Source organism: Lissotriton vulgaris, chromosome 10, assembly GCF_964263255.1.
Source record: "Lissotriton vulgaris chromosome 10, aLisVul1.2, whole genome shotgun sequence".
Taxonomy (NCBI): domain Eukaryota; kingdom Metazoa; phylum Chordata; class Amphibia; order Caudata; family Salamandridae; genus Lissotriton; species Lissotriton vulgaris.
Window position 1 is genome coordinate 909,044,254 of NC_141698.1, and position 17,401 is coordinate 909,061,654.

General features: G+C 45.2%; 1 protein-coding gene across 1 annotated transcript in view; it reads right to left on the bottom strand.

Moving 5' to 3' along the window:
- The window catches only part of LOC147688995 (ATP-dependent translocase ABCB1-like), an 856,748-nt gene that overhangs the window by 349,323 nt on the left and 490,024 nt on the right, over positions 1–17,401 (bottom strand). The window contains exon 17 of the mRNA XM_086941881.1: positions 12,231–12,392. Within this exon, the coding sequence (XP_086798007.1) occupies positions 12,231–12,392 (162 nt within the window). The remainder of the gene's footprint in view (positions 1–12,230; positions 12,393–17,401) is intronic.

Here is a 17,401-nt window from a genome sequence, read left to right on the forward strand (position 1 = left end):
ATTTCCAACTAAGATTGCCTATACCTGCTTTTCAGGTAGATTTCGTACCTTTTCACGCATTTACTTTTTTTCTTATTCTGGGAATCTGGCCTTTACCCAGCAGAGAATCCTTCAGAATAGATTGTTAGATCACGCGATGGTCATTCTTGAGTTAGAGCTAGGTAAATATATAACAATTTCTAAAAAATGGATGCTAAATCGGCAATACTTATTAGATGAGAACTGGTAGTTCTTTATAAAACCAAGATCAAAGAGTTTCTTGAGTGAAATCATGGCTCAGCACCTCCGCATGTGGTCTGGGACTAACTTAAAGCTTTTGTACGGGGATTAGCCTTTGGAAAAGATGCCGATAATTCAAGGAAAGTATTGAAAGGTTTAATGCAAAACTGAAAATAAAATCAGGTAGGGAGACATTCTAACAATTTTAACTACATGTATTGTCATAAAATAAATAATTTGAAATAATAATATTTATATGAAGTGAAAATTAATTTTAGATCGCCTGCTGGAGGGAGCCAAAAAATAGGTGGCAATTGTATCAGACAAATCAAGAAAAAGTTACTGACCAAGCACACAAGAAGATATACTCCATTCCACATGTCTGTCAGCTGTGTGGTGCATGACATTTGGTTGTGCGCAGACAGCTGGATGACTTATGGCTAGGCTATGTGCCCAGTCTCTGAAAATGTGGATTGTGACCTGCTTAACCCTGGATTGTTTGATTTGGGACCACTGGTATTTGGGCAATGACGAGAATCTCACTAATTGACTCTCACTCCACTGTAAGGGTCTTATAAAATTGTATTGATTCCTGCCATGCCCCACCTTATAAAATAGGCCAGCTGCAACATAGTTGCTTAAAGTGAGCCAGTATGCTACCACATGTACACAAGTGTGTAGAAATTATTTCTATCTTACCCTATCTGCACAGAGTTACCTCAGGTGGGTCCTAGAAAAAGTTGATTTTGGCCTGTGGCTGCAATCTAATTTAATTGAGCAGCCAAAAAATAATCACTCTTTCTTTTTGACTAGAATGTGAATATGTAATGCTTTGCTGAAAATCAGTGGTGGTATTCAGAGCTCAATTTGTGCTGGTGTTTTCTGATGCTCAGCACCAGCACTTACTCTCAAACGCCAGCACCTATTAATAAAAATCCATCTCATTGCTGCGGGGTGTGTGTATTTTTTAAGCAAAGTGCATTATTGGGGAAGATACATGTTTAATACATCTTTCTTTTGAGTTGTAATTCTTTATTGAAAAAATACACAGAAGCATTACATTGAAGCAGGACAGAATATCAGATGGAGGAGGGGAATAGGTGTAACGGCGGGGGGGGGACCAAGCAGAGCACATTTTACATATGTTGTCCTCAAGAGTATTATACCTTAGTAACAGGATCAAATGTATTCAGCCGGCCTAGATGGGGAGCATGTTACCTGGTTAGTATCCAATCAGAGACTCACCTTCCCCCGGGCCCAATTGAGGTGGGATGAAGGAGGAAGAAGGATGTCCTATGTTATTGGCAGGGGTCTGGGGCTTGAGGGGAGGGTGGTATGGCTGCAGCTCAATGGTATAGGGCATGTTTTGTCTCAAAGGTTCCTGCTCAGCCATCCACCTTGTACGCCGCTTGTAGATGGTTTTCCTATTTGGGTCGAGGTTGAAGAGGAGAGAGAGCGAGAATAAGTGGCAGGTCAAGAGGTCATAGAACCCCACCATAAACCCATGGAACTGGCCCCACGTCCTAATGCAGGATACTACAAATGATGACTGCAAAGCCCAGAGTCACATGCCCAGGCTGCATCGTAGACAGTGCTGCGTCTGAAGATGCAGCTGCACTTGTTGGGGAGGTAGGCCAAACTCCTTGCGTATACTCTCGAAGGGTTTTAGGGTCTAGTCTGCGATGATCTGGTCCAGGCTGCGGATGCCCTTTGCTTGCCACTGTTCATAATTAAGGACCTCCCCTCCAAGGTGAAGGCAGTCATTGCCCCATAGGGGTGCTTGCACGTGGAGACGGGGATCCACTCCAAAGAGGTGATGCGCCTTTTGCCAGGATTACTGCATGGCCTACAGCATCAGGTTTTCAGGCTATCTTGAAGGCATGCCTCCCTACAATGGGTCATGTCCATTTCGGCTTGACAATAGCAATTGTTCTGAGACCCTGCGCAGTAGGTTCAGCATCCTAGGTTGCATGTAAGCCATCTGCAGGAGGGACAGCCAGGCCTCCACATGTGCCATGCACCTGGAGTTTGGTGTAGGCCAAGCGGGTTTGGGAGGGCCCCAGAAAAAGACTGTATCCCCACATCCACTGAGGGTAGACAGGGCTACTAAGAGAGATAGCATGCCAAGGGCATATGTAAACCTAGGGAGCTTTACCATCTGCACTGCCTGTACCTTCCCCCATATGAGACCACTTTTTGCAATCTAGTTTCATGCAGGCTGCGGAGGGTACAGGTTGCCGGCACCATATGGTCCTGGCCAGGTGAAATGGCATCCATCGAAAGGTATAGCCCCTCTTATCCCAATTCACCTGGTACCCTGACAGGGCCATGAAGTCTTTTACAATGTCCAGCAGGGCTGCTAGAGAATGGCAGAGGTCTGTTAGGGTGATGAGTACATCATCCGCATAGGGTAGATCCTGGTTGCCCATCCAGCATGGGTACACCTGTGAGGAGTGACAATTGGAGGCTGGTGGCCAGAAGGAACAGTAGTGGTGATGATGGGCAGCCCTCTTGTGTTCTTCTCTGGATTGGTAAATAATCTGCCAGAAAGCCAACACAATTGACCTGTGCTGGGGTGTTATCGTACAGCCATCAGACCTATAATTTGATCCTGAGCCTGAAACTCTCAAGGTGATGAAGCAGGACCCCCACTCGATCCTATCAAACTTCATCTTGCCATAAAGAAAGAGGGCACAAGTCTCATCAAATATATATTAGGCCTCCCATAGGGTATGTGCAAGGGTGCGAAGGTGGCTCCTGTAGTAGCAACAAGGGTACAAACCCTACTTGCGTTGTGCATCAGGATTCAGAATCACTTTTCAAAAGCGAGCCACCAGTACTCCAGCAAGGATTTTATATCTGCATTGAGTAAGGGGATGAGCCAAAAGCTGCCACACAGACTGGAGTCCTTCCTCAGTTTTGTGAGTACTGCTATCACTGTCTTATTAGAGATGTAGCCCCAGTAACACATCAGCTCACCCTTCTGAAGTGTGGCATGGAGCCAATAAATGACATCCCCTTCTGCCCATTCTTATAACTCTGCAGATAGCCATCCTCCCCGGGAGCCTTATGTTATGAAAGCTTGGAGATGGCTTGTGCTATCTCAGTCTTTCTAATTTCCCCATCCAGTAGGACCGGACCCTCCTTTGTGAGACTGGTAATATGCAAACCCTCAAATAAAGCCTGCATAAGAGCAGCACTGGCCATCATCTCCAGCGTGTATAGAGTCCAGTAGAAGGTTGTGAACTCAGTAACTATGTCATGCGGGTGAGTGAGGACCTCACCACCTGTAAAGTGAATGCCAGGTATGGCTATTGAAGCCTCCTGTAGGAGCCGTTGAGCAGCAAAGAGCCGATCTGCATTTTCTCCTTGTTCATAGTGGCAGCCTTTAAGCCACTGTGATGCGCATTCAGCTTTGCATGTGTATAACACACTTAGATCCATGCAAGTCCTATCTGGTTGCCGATGTGTATATAGTGATGGTTTTGTGGTGCATGAGGTTCATAATCTCATCCTCCAATTCTCTCTGGCGGGTTGCTCACTGTACGTTTGTCAAAGCTGCTTACTTCAAGAGCTAGCCACAGTTAGTTGCTTTCTCAGCTGCCCACTGTGGGAAGATACCAAGCCCATATTGATCTTGAGGTACGTGGAAACCTGTGCACACATTTGGTCTTTACCCTGAGAGGTGCGGTAGCACTGTATATTCAGGCACCATTGCTTTTGACCTGGAGAGGCAAGGTCCAGGGATAGCAACACTTCTACATGATCAGAGAACATGGCTTCCGGGATATGAGATTCCCAGGAGATTACTATCACCCAGTGGGAGGCCAGTAAGTAGTCTAGTCTGGATTGGGTGCCATGTACGCCTACAGAGAGGGGTGAAGCACCAGCAAAGAGAGGGGTCCAGAGCACCTCTCCTCCCATCATCCCCAGGACCCTGCCAGTGAGGTTTGACACCTCTGCCGCCCCACCACAGTTATGTGGGGCACTCACAGCAGGCCCGGCACCTGACACCTTCTGGCCCACGTGGTTCACAGGCTCATGCCTACCCCAGCAGCAGAGAGGAGCAGCATGCTTCCCTCCAACAACCACTACGCAGAGGCAGGCTGAGGCGGAGAAAGGGTCCTGGCTGTCATCTTGATAACAGGCTGGAGAGGCCCACTCCAGATCAGCAAAAACATATTGGGCAACCCATTACAGTCCCAGCAATTGGAGATTGGAGGGCATCCCACCACAGGATCCGCACCCCCTCTACAAAGGCACAGAGGTTGGCCAAGTGGGGGAAGGTGAACAGGCCTCCGTTTTCCCAATAGACAGGAGGACCGTGCCGAGGACTGGCAGAGAACTAAATAAAACCCTCTCACTCCTAAATGTAGCTACCAGGGGGGCTCACCAACTACCCACCTCTACCAGTGGGAGACACGGAGGTACCATTCACCAGAGTGCACAGGACCCCGGTGGGGATCCTCTTCCTCACAAAATGATAAGATGGGCAGGGCATCTACCCAGAAAAGGGGCCTAGGCTGTAGGCACACCCTTCCACTCCTGGGGTGCAGTAGCTACAATGATGGGAGCTTACCACTCAAAGAAGCAGACAACAGAAGCTGACCAACATTTTCAAATACACCATTTTAAAGTGCACCACTGTGAAGCATGCCTTGGGACTAGCGAGGCCTGCTACCAAAGTGCACAAATGGACCTGCTGAGGCCAAGGGTGAGGACAGAAAAAAGCCAGCAGCCGCCTTGAAATGGGACAGAGGAGCCAGTGATAATTGCAGGGTGCAGCTTCGCAACCAGCACAGGCAATGGTGAGTGTAGTCCCTGGTGGTCACTGCATGGCACAAGGGAACCAGGAGGGTGCCCACCCCTTTATCCCCCTTATACTATGCCTGAGATTTGACTGCAAAAACCATCCTCAGGATCGAGGTCTTGGGTGCACCCCAAACTACCCCATCACCCCAAGACCCTGGGGCCACAGCACCTTCTACTAAGCCGCTGGCCACCCGACGGCGATAACCGGAGGCCCACCCAGAAGCAGCCCAGAAACACAATGGATGGGGCTACATCAGAGTAAGTGGCCTGTCATATGAATACCCACCCATAGGTGATCTGACAAAGGAGGCGCATGGCCAGGGATGGGTAGATGAAAATACCCAGAGAACTCACTGTGCCTCGCAGACGAGAGAGGGGGCTGGCTCTGGGACAATGACTGGCATAGCATCAGCTAGGACTGAAGATTGGGGGCCTTGCACCAATTTGGGTCCCGACTAGTGGTGGGGAAACGAGGGGAAAGAAGCTCAAGCTCCCCTCACCCTACTCCTCACAGGCCTGCTCCCCCCACAAGACTGGGGCCCCATAACTGGAGATGCCATCTAGCAAATCCACTGGCAAACGCGCTCATCTGCTGCTCATCTCAGAGGCAGTCACTCAACATCATAGGAGCACTGGCAATGACCCCCACAGGCTCACAGAAGGAACCCATCATGGAGCACATCACAGTAGTACGTCGACTTCTGGAAGAAGCAGACTCTAAAATCTCAGACCGTGTGGCCAAAACCAACTCCTCAGACTTATCAGGCTTCCAGGACCGGGTAGATTGGATGGTGCACCGGCTCACTTGTGTAGAAGACCACCTCAACACCATTCGAAGGCAGGCCAGGAGCTCCTATGTCACAGGACCAAGATCACTGACTTGGAGGACAGAATCCAAAGAGACAATGTCTGCTTCTTTGATTTTCCAAAATGAGCTTAGGGCTGGGACCTTAGGTCGTTCTTTAAGGGTTTCCTCCTCCCCTCACTGGCCTGACCTTCACCCCACCACTGGAGCTCAAGTGGGCGCACCTCATGGGCTCTGTGCAACAGGACCAATTGGGGTGACCTCGCTCCAATGTAGCCTGCTTCCTCCTGCATGAGCATGTACAGCAGTACCAAACTGTGGCCCATTCACATGGCCCCAATGAACTGGAGGGGCAGAAAATCAGCATAGCTGTGGAATTTTAACGAGAGACCAATGACTGTAAAAAGGAGTTCCTATCCCTGCAGCCCCAGCAGCCCCACTGGAGCAGGCCTGTCCTTAATGGTTCCATTTAGGACATAGATGGCAGGTCCAACCTTCAGTTCTCGCAGTGCACTAAAGATGCTGTTCGGTGTGCCATATTTATGCTTAGATTTAACTTGTAGGTGAGGATGACTCCTGGCCCCTCACAAACCAAAAGGTTAAAAGTTCCCTGGGGTAGCCCTAAACATCTTTGCAGAATTTCTTGTGTGCACTACTGCAAAGAATCCCACAGTGCCTCTTTCTATCTAAATCCAAGATGGAGATACCCTTCTCCTCTTTTGCACAACCTATGTGCCTTCAGATGTTTGGATAGGGTAATGAGCAACCCCTCCTCTGTGATCACTCCAAACAAGTTCTTAGGGCAGCTCTTGCCCCACTGAGTTTGGTGCTTGAGTTGAAGACAAAGGAATGGTGTCCTTCATGGCTCTTCTCAGGTCAGAGACTTCTGCTCGTGACTTCGGCTTTTTTCTGGGTCCACTAGTGTTCTAAATAAGGTGTTTGAGTGCCATACATATGCCTTGCTTACGTGTGTGGGGACCCCAGGCCTATCCCTAAAAAATAGAGTAAAGATTCTTCACTGGGGCCACTCTTCCAACTTTTAGAGCAATCACTGCAAACAATCTCATGATGCCCCTCATTAAACTAAATCTAAGCTAGATAAACCATTCTAACCTTGAACAGAGGCTGTGTGCCCACATAGGGGAGCAGCCAGTTTAATAAGAAGTCACTCCAAACCAATCCTGATAGCAGCTCTTGCCACTGGGCTTGCTATCTTTGTTAATGGGAAGACAAAAGAAGGGTCCTGTCCAGAAGGCATCGGATATCTAGTTCTGACCGAGAAGGCCCCTTTATAGCAAATTAAGTTCCTAATTAAACCCAGCTGGTCTTCCTACTGGAGGAGCAAAAACTTCTCAACCCCACACCTATGCACTTAACTCTGGGCTGGGAACTGTTTTAACACCTCAACATCTCATCGGGGCTAAGCACTCACTGGGCCACTGCTGGAGAGCTAATGCAAATTAACCTCAAAGACCTTCCGGAAGAGATAAGTTAATTGTCCTTAATATTTACTACAAATACGACTTCACCATTGAAAAGAGCAGTTTCATCATATTTTTTATCTCAATTCAGAGATAGCAGTTTCAATATTTAATACTGCTTCCCAGTGTTTCACTATGAGCCAGCCAGTCTTGCTATAGTGAAAGTAGCTTATGGGTCCTAGTCATGAAACGAAATGATAACTTTACATTTCGCCATGTCCTTCGAAATACAATTTTCCCTGCCTTTTGGGCTGTCAGGAATACTTAGTGGAAACTTATTTGTATTTAAAGGAAGGTTTTCTGCTTTCAAAAGGGCTGATTTTCACAAGGTGGGCTGCAGGTTTAAACTACAGCTGCCTGGGTACAGTGGCAGGCCTGGAGACATATTTGCATCGTCACTCTAGAGGTGGGCACAGTAGAGCTGAGGTACATAGGTCACACTTAACTTTCCATGAGATGGCTATACTTTGGCCACCATATACTATGGCCATATGGCAAAGTCAAATACGGCAATTAGGGGTTAGTAAATTTCAACATGTTTAAGAGTCAGAGCACAAGCACTGTTCCCTGGTTAACAGTGCCCTAGTGTGGAGTCCAAAAATTTGCTAAATCAGTCACAAAAATTGGAGGTGACCACGCAAAAAGAGGCACTTTCTCACAGACAGAACCTTACAGAAAATGAAAGACAAACAATTTATGGTGGGCATTAAGCTTTGCAAATAGTTAAAATCCATATCTGGACTTGACAATTACAGACAGTTTGGGAAAACATATACAAAATAAATACAACTAAATCTGGAAGAGAGAATTTCATGAAGCAACATTTTTATACCATTTGACAACAAAGAAACACTCCTTCTCTTTCAAGAAAAAATAAGAGGGGCAGATGAGTATGATGCAGAAATGATGAAGTAGCTAGTAGGCTAATTGACCTAGAAGAAAAATTCAGCATGACTCTCCTGTTTAAGAATGATTTTCTCACATTGCCACTGTTCTAAAATATTGAAAAGGAATCTTTGTTAAACAGGATACAAAAATGCACTATGCTTTCAATAGAGGAATTTGATTAACCAGTTTTTTTTAATGGCTAGTGCTTGGGTAGAACATAGGATGATGCTCAGATTATGTTGAATACAAAAGTCTATTTGGGAACGCTGGGTTACAGAATTGTTGATACTGGCCCACGTTTCCCTGTGAATTTACTGTGCTAATGAGTTAGTCCCTATGGAATGAGGAATACCTGTGCAAACACAGTTTTACAAAGCTATACTGAACCCATATTTCCTGCTCAGTAGGGAATAACATTTAATAGATGCTCTGAGCATATGGTAAGTGTGAGCTTGGGGGATGGTGTGGGAAAGAGGTAATGGGAGGAGGTTGGCATGGGTGGGGGTCATTGGATTGTCTACTAGCAGAGGTGAGTATGAAATCTTCCCTAATCCGTTGTAGAGGGTCAGACGAGAGTTGGCAAATGGAATGAGTTGGAATGCAGCCCTCTCCCAACAGAGATTTCACTAGCCAGAGCAATCACACTCTTAGTCTTGGCAGTGAAACATCTGGAATTCCTGAATGGGTTTGGTGGCCATGACACAACCATTGTGCAATCTCTCTCTTCTTGCTACTGTTGAGAAAAAAGCAGAAGACACATAAGTAATATATGCAGCAGCTGTGGGAGCATAGAATGGAGAAACTTCATAAAATTGCTAACATTTCAGGGACACGCACTTATGATGTAAATCTATGTCAGCATTCCTATCTGAGAAGTCCCAAGAAGGCAACAGTTCTAAAAGTTCATGACAAAAGGAAATGCATGCCTTGAAAAGGTATGACAGCCTGCAACTTTGAGCAAACCATGCAATTTAGCAGGACCAAACTGCTTCCTAAGTTCGGGTGCACATTTTTTATGCAAAACTAAAACCAGAGGTCCTGCTTCTAGGTACGAGAAGGCAAAAGATACACAAATGATGGACGGACTGGTGAACAAATAAAACATTCATCCCCAGTTAAGAGATCTGGGTTAAATCCATGGTAATCCGCCCGCCAAATCACCCTGCTGGATGGCCTTTTACCCCCGCCGCATTAGCATGGCGGGGGATACCGCAGCGGATGGAAAGAGCGTCTGCCGCTTTTCCGCTGGTAGGTAATCTTCCCGATTCCCTTCTGGGCGGAAAAGGCCCATAAAATGGTGGCAGTTCCCTGCAGGCACCGTTATCCATATTATGATGTGGCTTTTTTATGCCTTTCCATGGCGGAGACTCCACCATGGAAAGGCATGCAGCGTTTTCTTTGGGGGCCCATTGCGGGTCCCCAGGGATGTGGGGGGCAGCAATTGGGGGTACCCATGGTACACCCCAACATTGGTATGTACAAGGTGCCAGCCACCCCACAGTGCCTGTCACATGGTGCAAGCCAATGCACAACATGCATATATTGCATTGTGACGGGTGCTGTTTACAGCACTGCCCTCTACAATGTAATATATGCGGGATGCCACCTTTTCGGTGGCATCCTAATTGGCGGTGCCAGATCCCAGCACCTCTAGGTTGGCGGGCAGACTGGAGTCCGCCTACCATCGTAATAGACCCCATAGTTCTGTTGCTAGTGTTTCATTTACATCTCTAGTACTGTATGGAATCTTTGACCTCCTTGATACCCAGTAATCTGCTTAGCATTTTGTCATCTTTAGTACATCCCTTGTGATCTACCTATCCTGGTAATTTTGTTCTCACAATTAATGTTATTTATTTATATGTAAGTCCTTTGGCTGACAATTGATGGCATGTTGTTGTTTGTAGTACCCCACCCAGTAGCATTTCACTATAACAAAAGGATGCATAAGATCACTTTTTTCTCCAAACACACTAACCTTATCACCTTATTCGTTACACGTTTCCTGGTTAATAGACAATCTATAGCCGTTGTTGGCGAATTTACATTCTTACCGCATGATGGTTCTACATACATCACTACACTAGTCACATATGGCATGCTGAATTTTGATTTCAGTTACGTTTCTGGTCTATTTATGTTTATTTGCAGACATATTGGGTTTGAGTTTTTTCTGAAAACCATAATTTTGTGTATACCATAAGCATCTCGATTCTCTTTTTGGCCATTTAGCAGTTTATTTTTACATATTCTATGGCTTGTAAGTTAATATTCTCAATGTTAGTATGGTCCTATTGTTGTGCCAGCAGTCACGCAGTATAGCTTAGATACATGTGAGCTGATTCAATTCAATTCAAAGATAGCTTTATTCGATTTTTGAAGATAAAAAACCATAAAAGCACATTTAAATACATAAAAAAAAATATATATATTTTCGTTCATTTAAAACATTATGCATAAAATAGAAATTTATATGATTAAAAAGTCATATTCCAGAAAGTGTTATTTAAAACTTATAAAATCATTCAGTTCATCGACGCTCTACATTTTACTGCATATTTCAGAAACTTAGCTGCTGCAGCCACGGTAAGTTCATCCTGAAGCATATATAATTTGATCAAGGCTGGTCTGCATTGCCTAAGGCCCCATAATTTTAACAACGGGACCAAATGCCTCTTTCTTCCCCAATCATAATATTTACAAAATAGTATGCAATGGATATTTGATTGCTTAGAGATGTTATCACAAGGGCAATTCAACAAGTTAGCAGTCCAATCATTTGCAATAGGAAATGTTAACAATCTAAAAAAAACAGTCAGTCCTCGTCCTTGTTAGCAATAGTCTCGTATAAACGGTATATGCAGGAGATAAATAAAGCGGAATACCTGCTCCGAGCAACAAGAGATAATGATGGGCAATGGTTGGCTTGTTACCCTCTAGATAGGAGCGCCTATCTTCAAGTAAACCTAGGCAACATTCTTTGAGGGCCTTATACGTGATTAAGGAACATGACATAGGGTTTTCAAACAACTCAGAGTGCCCTATAGAGTTTAAAAATTTACTAATGTAAGAAAGCCACGGTATTTTCCGTGAAGCAGCTAGACCCATACAGTCTCTGATCACGTCCTTGCTGAAATCTGTTTCGTTCGAGGTCCATATCTTGTGCCACAGCAATATTGGACTTAGCTTAATTATGTCAATGATGTGGACCCGGGCAAGTTCGTTGCGGCAGATGGTGGTAGAGATGGATCTAGGTGCTGCTAACAAATATCTCAAAAAGGCATTCTCACTGATTTGAATCTCGCAACAGTCCGCCCTATCTCAGATTCCATGTGAGCTGATTGGTTTCTATTGGTATATATGCGTGTCAAAAATGGAGGCAATATTCATACCAGAGAAGTACCTGTGGGCTCGCTCTTGTTGCCGGCACAAGCAATAATTGTTCCACAGTGGTATTGTTTTCCTTTATTTCGTTTTTGATTGTGTTACAAGTTAGACTGCTAGTTGTAGCCTTAAAATGTAGCGTCATGCTAGAGACTCAATGTAACATCAGGGTAATGTTCCCGGCTTTCCCTAAATTTCCCACTCCAAAATAACTTCCGCAGTTAAACTTATACGTACAACTTTTGGATTTTAAGTAACCTTTAACTCTTTTTGAAAGGTGACCTTTGGGATGCATGAAGGGACACTATGGACTTAACTTGTGTACTTTCCTCATTAATGCAGGTGGTGTTATTTGAACAGTTCACCAGCAGAACTATAACTATGTACAGACATTCTTGACACTGACTTAGGATGCCGACTTGTGTCATAACTTTGTCCTGTCATTGTGGACTAACAGCAACAGGAGACTCGCATGCTGGTACTGTGACCTCACAACTGGCTTGTAATATGCAAGTGTAGCCATTTTCTTATTATAGGTGTAATACGTTAATAGCATACACCAGTAATAAGAAACAATTTACAATATTTCATGATGGTATTACATTCTTCATCTTGTGACATCGCCATTTGTTTATGTTTACCTGTTGCATTACAAGCGAGTGATAGACTCCTTGTTTCTCCATGAGTTCACGGTGCGAACCTTGCTCGACCACAATCCCATTTTCAAATCCTGCAATGACGTCGGCTGTCTTCACCGTGGAAAGGCGATGAGCGATCAAAATTGTGGTGCGACCAGCCCTAGCCTTGAAAATAAAGGGAACAAAATTATTCTGCTATTAAATTCTAGTTACACATAGTGTAATCATAGTGTGTTAACGCCTAGGGGGTTATTCATGCACCGATGAGCAGTGCATCAAGGCCATTGTTGGGAGGAGGCCTGCCCACGCAGCCCATACCGTAGCCTGCTGCAGCAGCAATGAGTATCTGATGACAATGCTTCTGCTGACCCAGAAGGAGCACCTTCATCAGACATTAATGTTGAGAAGAGATCGTTTGTGAAAAACAACAAATTAATGACCCCGACATGCAAGGGGTTTTCTGCCTGTGCTTGGATCCCTATATCTGCTTTCCCTGCCTGCCTCACAAGACACACTTGGGTTTACAGAATAAGTTATCAGATGGCCCTCACAATGCGTTAAAGGTGGCAATTCTATAGGAGCCTGTCTTAACTACTGGGGGGCTCACTGTTGGAAGCTGGAAGCGCCCCATCTTTAAATGAGTTAGCATAATCATAAACGAGGCAGAACAGGGAACTTATTTTCTGTGGACCCCAAATCCTTATAAGCTTTAAAGAGCCTCTAAATATTCATGTTCTATTGTTTTGTAAAACTCACATATACTCATGATCAATGGCCTGTCAATCAATATATATTTTACTGAATTAATACTTTTGGGTTTCAATATTCTGCAACATTACAACTTTCTTCATATACACAAAATTATGTAAGGGGGTCTATGAAGGAATTCATAAAGGGAAAGAATGCATAAATAGAAATGTTTGCACATTAAAGAAACTGTTTAAGAAGGACTGATGTAGCATAAACGAGCAAAAAAAACTTATTTCTGAGCACCAGATGAGATACGATTGATGCTGTCTTTAGTTTGGTCATTCACAAATAATGGAGGACCTGATTTACAAGGGTAAATGCACGTCAGAAAACATCTGGGCACACAGTTCTTTCACTACACCTGAGAATGAATCTCTACCAGATGAAATTAGGCGATGCTAGCAGGGGATTTAGCCTAGTAGTGGCAGTAGAAGACACATGTAACGCTTTCCCTCTGACATAAGTGGACGGAGAAGCCAACAGCTCAAATAGGATTGTAGAGTTATTACCGGTAACTTACTGTAGTATTTTAGGCTTAATTATGCTAAATGTAGTTCTACATATCACAAGCAGAAATTGCTGCATACACTATATAGCACATTGAACTTAAAACAACATAGAAATAGGCATCTGAGCAAAATAAGACATCTGATATTTATCCTCGACTTGTGCTGCAAGACCTCTTGCAGCCAAACTCAGCTACAGATGTGTGTGTGTCTCTATTTTTGTAAGATAAATGTTTTCATGATGTGATTTTGAAGGTGAGTGCATCAGAGTTAGATGTGAGATGAATCTTTTTTAACATTCTCTAAACACACTTCTCTATCCATGATAAACCTAACAGTAGTTTGATAAGAAAACAGATATAAAAAAGCATTGAAAATAACATAATCAACTCCATGCTATCCTCTCTGTGAACGACACAGTCATCTAAAGCATTTACATCAAAATTAATGAACAGTATAAGAAACAAATTGGATATTTTGAAAAAGCTTTCCACTACTAGCATTGCTAGAGATACATCCATGCTACAGTGAAACGTCTGCAAATACGATCTGACAGAAATGGATATAATTGTAGGAGAGTGGGGTCTGCAATCCTATGGTCACCCCCGATTTTTGCTTATTCCTTCACTAGTTTACGACTTTCCCTGGCTGTGGGCCTGCTAATCAGACCCTCAGCCTAGCAGTTCTCTCTCTAAATTGAAAAGCATGTACCCTAGGTGCATTTACCAATTGGTACTAGGCCACCTTATCAGTCTCTGTATAGCATACCTTAGGTATCCAGGGCATACGTGTAACCAGGGCCTACCAGGGGCTGCAGCATGTATTATGCCACCCCTGGCTGGCCATCCAAATCTGACACAACTGGCTGCATGACAGCTGGGGCAGGGTGGTGTTATCACCCTTTGCTGTAGATATAGTATCCCTATATCTTATCCTAAAATGGACACATATATGCCTATCAGTCACTCCTATGGCAGGCCTTAACAATCCTGAAGGCAGAGTGCTTGGAATTATGTGAGATGGTGCTCTGGCATGAGCTGAGCCCGTTTGCAGCTTGCGGAACCAAGTCCTAATAGCTGTTCCATGATAACGCGTACCATATACTCTTAAGTGCATCATAATCCTCGCGGTTATTTGCTCCCTTTGGTATCGCATTATCAAAACATGTCGAGTAAGGTGTCATACGAACGGGAATACTAACCCCTCACCAATTCTGGCGACGGGGGTTAGCATTCCACCATTCTAGAGGGACACGACATGTATGTAACTGTGAACCCCGGTTAAAGTTAACTCGATCCTCAGCATCACAAAATGGATGCTGCCACCACAGACACAAGTCTGACCTCCTGCTGCTGGGAGTCCTTCCAGCGAGGGAGGCTTGGACAAAGGGTTTCCTGCCTTGGGAGGTGCTAGCACCACCCCAGACAGGATTTTGTGTATTAGGTAGGAAAGGGCTGAAAGGAATGAGACATGCCTGGGGCACACAAGGTGTCCCTGTGCATATGCCGGTCCAAACCAGTTCCTGGGGCACTCCAGCCCCAGAGCTGGCGCAGGACCGTACAAAGGAAAGGGGGTATAACCACCCCCCTTCCTGGTCCCACCCAGAGGAGGGACCTAGTCGTAGTGCAGCCCCCTTTAGCTGAATAAAGGTAGGAGCTGGTCCCATTCCAAATTAGATTAATCTTGACAACTTCCACGAATAACTCTTGACCTTTGACCTCCTGAATCCAGAAGACTGAAGAATCTCCCCTATGGTCAGGGAGTGACCATCCTGCTTCGCAGGCACCATCAAGCTCCTGCCCTTCCATCCCGGAATCCGATGACCCAGCTCCACAAGACCTGGACCTCCAGACATCTCTGACCTCTACCCACATCCAAAGCACAGCTGGGACCCGTGGGTGCGACGAGCAACGTGGAAACAGCCATCTTGTGAAAACCTGCACAGTGCTTCCAGCACGACCACCGAGGGATCCTCGAGTGAGTGCCTTAGAGACTGAGAAGCCCCACACCGACTCAGCTCCTGCATCAAAGACCAGCCCCCCAGCATCCACGAGATCTGCGTGGGGCCCTTTTGCCTGGTTGCTGCTTGTCCTGTTGTCTGGTCACTTGCCGGCTGCCTCGTGACCTCAGAGACGACGATCCGAAGAAACCAACACTGCTGGTCTGGTCCCCCAGACTGGCCCTTGCTTCCTTGTAAAAGAGAAGCACCCCGGACCCTCCTGGTCCGCACCAGACGCCATCTTTGTTCCACCGCGTGGCTTGCATTAGCCAAGGCCTGTTGTCCCGATCGACGATCCGACACCGCCAACAGCAGCAGACTACGTGGGAAAGCTTGTGCCTCCAGCCTGGTCATGAAGAGCAGCTCCTGGTCCGCGCAGCTACAGAGAGAAGCGACCCTTCCTTCACCTGACTGCGGCAACAGAATCTGGTTCCCTCCTCGTTCCAGCACCGTCACTGGTTAGTGACCGAGACTCTGTCCCCTTCCCTTTCAGGACTCCTTCTTCCTAGTTCCATCCTAGGAACCACCGGACTCCTCCATCTGGCTGCCTGCCAGCAACTCCTTGTTTCAGGCATCACCGGGGTCTACGCAGCAAACCCGACGCAACTTCAGCCCTATGCACCCGCAGCCTGTGGGTTAGGTAACTAAAGCTTCTAGGTGCTGAAGCCTGTGTACACTATCCTAGTGTTCTGGTCCACTGTTGTTTTCCCTCCATCCAGCCGGGTTCGTCCGGAATCCGTAACTTTCTAAACTATACGATCCATAGACGTTGGTACGCATCCCGCGTGAGAGTTTCCACTCTGCACGTGAGTTCCGTGGGCCTCCTGCTCCTTACTTACCTAGTTTGTAGCGTAGTCCCAGCGATCCTCCAGCCTCTGGATCTCCCTACAGTACTCTCCTTCCTCGCATTCCATTGTTTTGAGTATATGGTTTGCCGTGCCCCTAGGGCGCACTTGTAAATATTGTGCGAACACGTATTTCTTTGTGAGTATTGTCATGTGGTTAGTTCTCTGACCTCATAAAGAGTTCAGAGGTGTATGTTAGATAATAAATAACTGTTTATTTTCATAACAACCTGCGTGGTGCCATAAAGAGTTTAGCCTAAAGACTGCTTTTGTCCACCCTACTAGGACAGCTGGTCTATAAGGTTGACTTACAACCAATCACCATAAGGGTTGTTTGGACTGATACAAGGTGATCACTAGAACTAGTGAACATCATATATCAGGCCAACTTCTCACAAAAATCAAAACCCGTAGAAAGCAAAATGATCTTTCATTAAAAGTACTACTACAAGAAAATCAGACCCTCCAAATCAGTTGTATATATTTATACAATCTGAGACTACTGCATCCCATTTCGACAAATCCAGTAGAGACAACTTCAATAAGCACTTTGCTAAAATGAAGTAGTACGCTGTGAATAACATGGATAATCATTCTACTTACACTGAAAACAGAAAATAACCGACTATAAAATTAACCTTTAACAGCATAGATTGTCTTTAATTATGCTATAGGTATGTTAATCAAACACATCATTACAAACACCATACTTCCACATTATTCTTTCAATTCTTATGTTTATTCATTAAGCCGCATCCCAACCGCTCTGGCTTGAATTCCTCGTACATTACTTTTTCTGACTCCTTAAAAGATAGCCATGTATGGCCTTCTCTACAAAACCTTCACACAAAGCCTGAACAGCAGCTCGTATTATGGAGAATTCTAATCCACCTTTTGATCTGGAAACATCAAAACAGCATTTGTAAGATTGTAGATAATGCACTTCATATTTTTAATGAAGGATGCTAATATCTACTAACTCTTAGATGTGCCAGCAACATTTGACACCATACAACATACCATCCTTCAACAATGTGAAGGCGGTTGATGGGCACCAGAGATGTCATTCTTCAA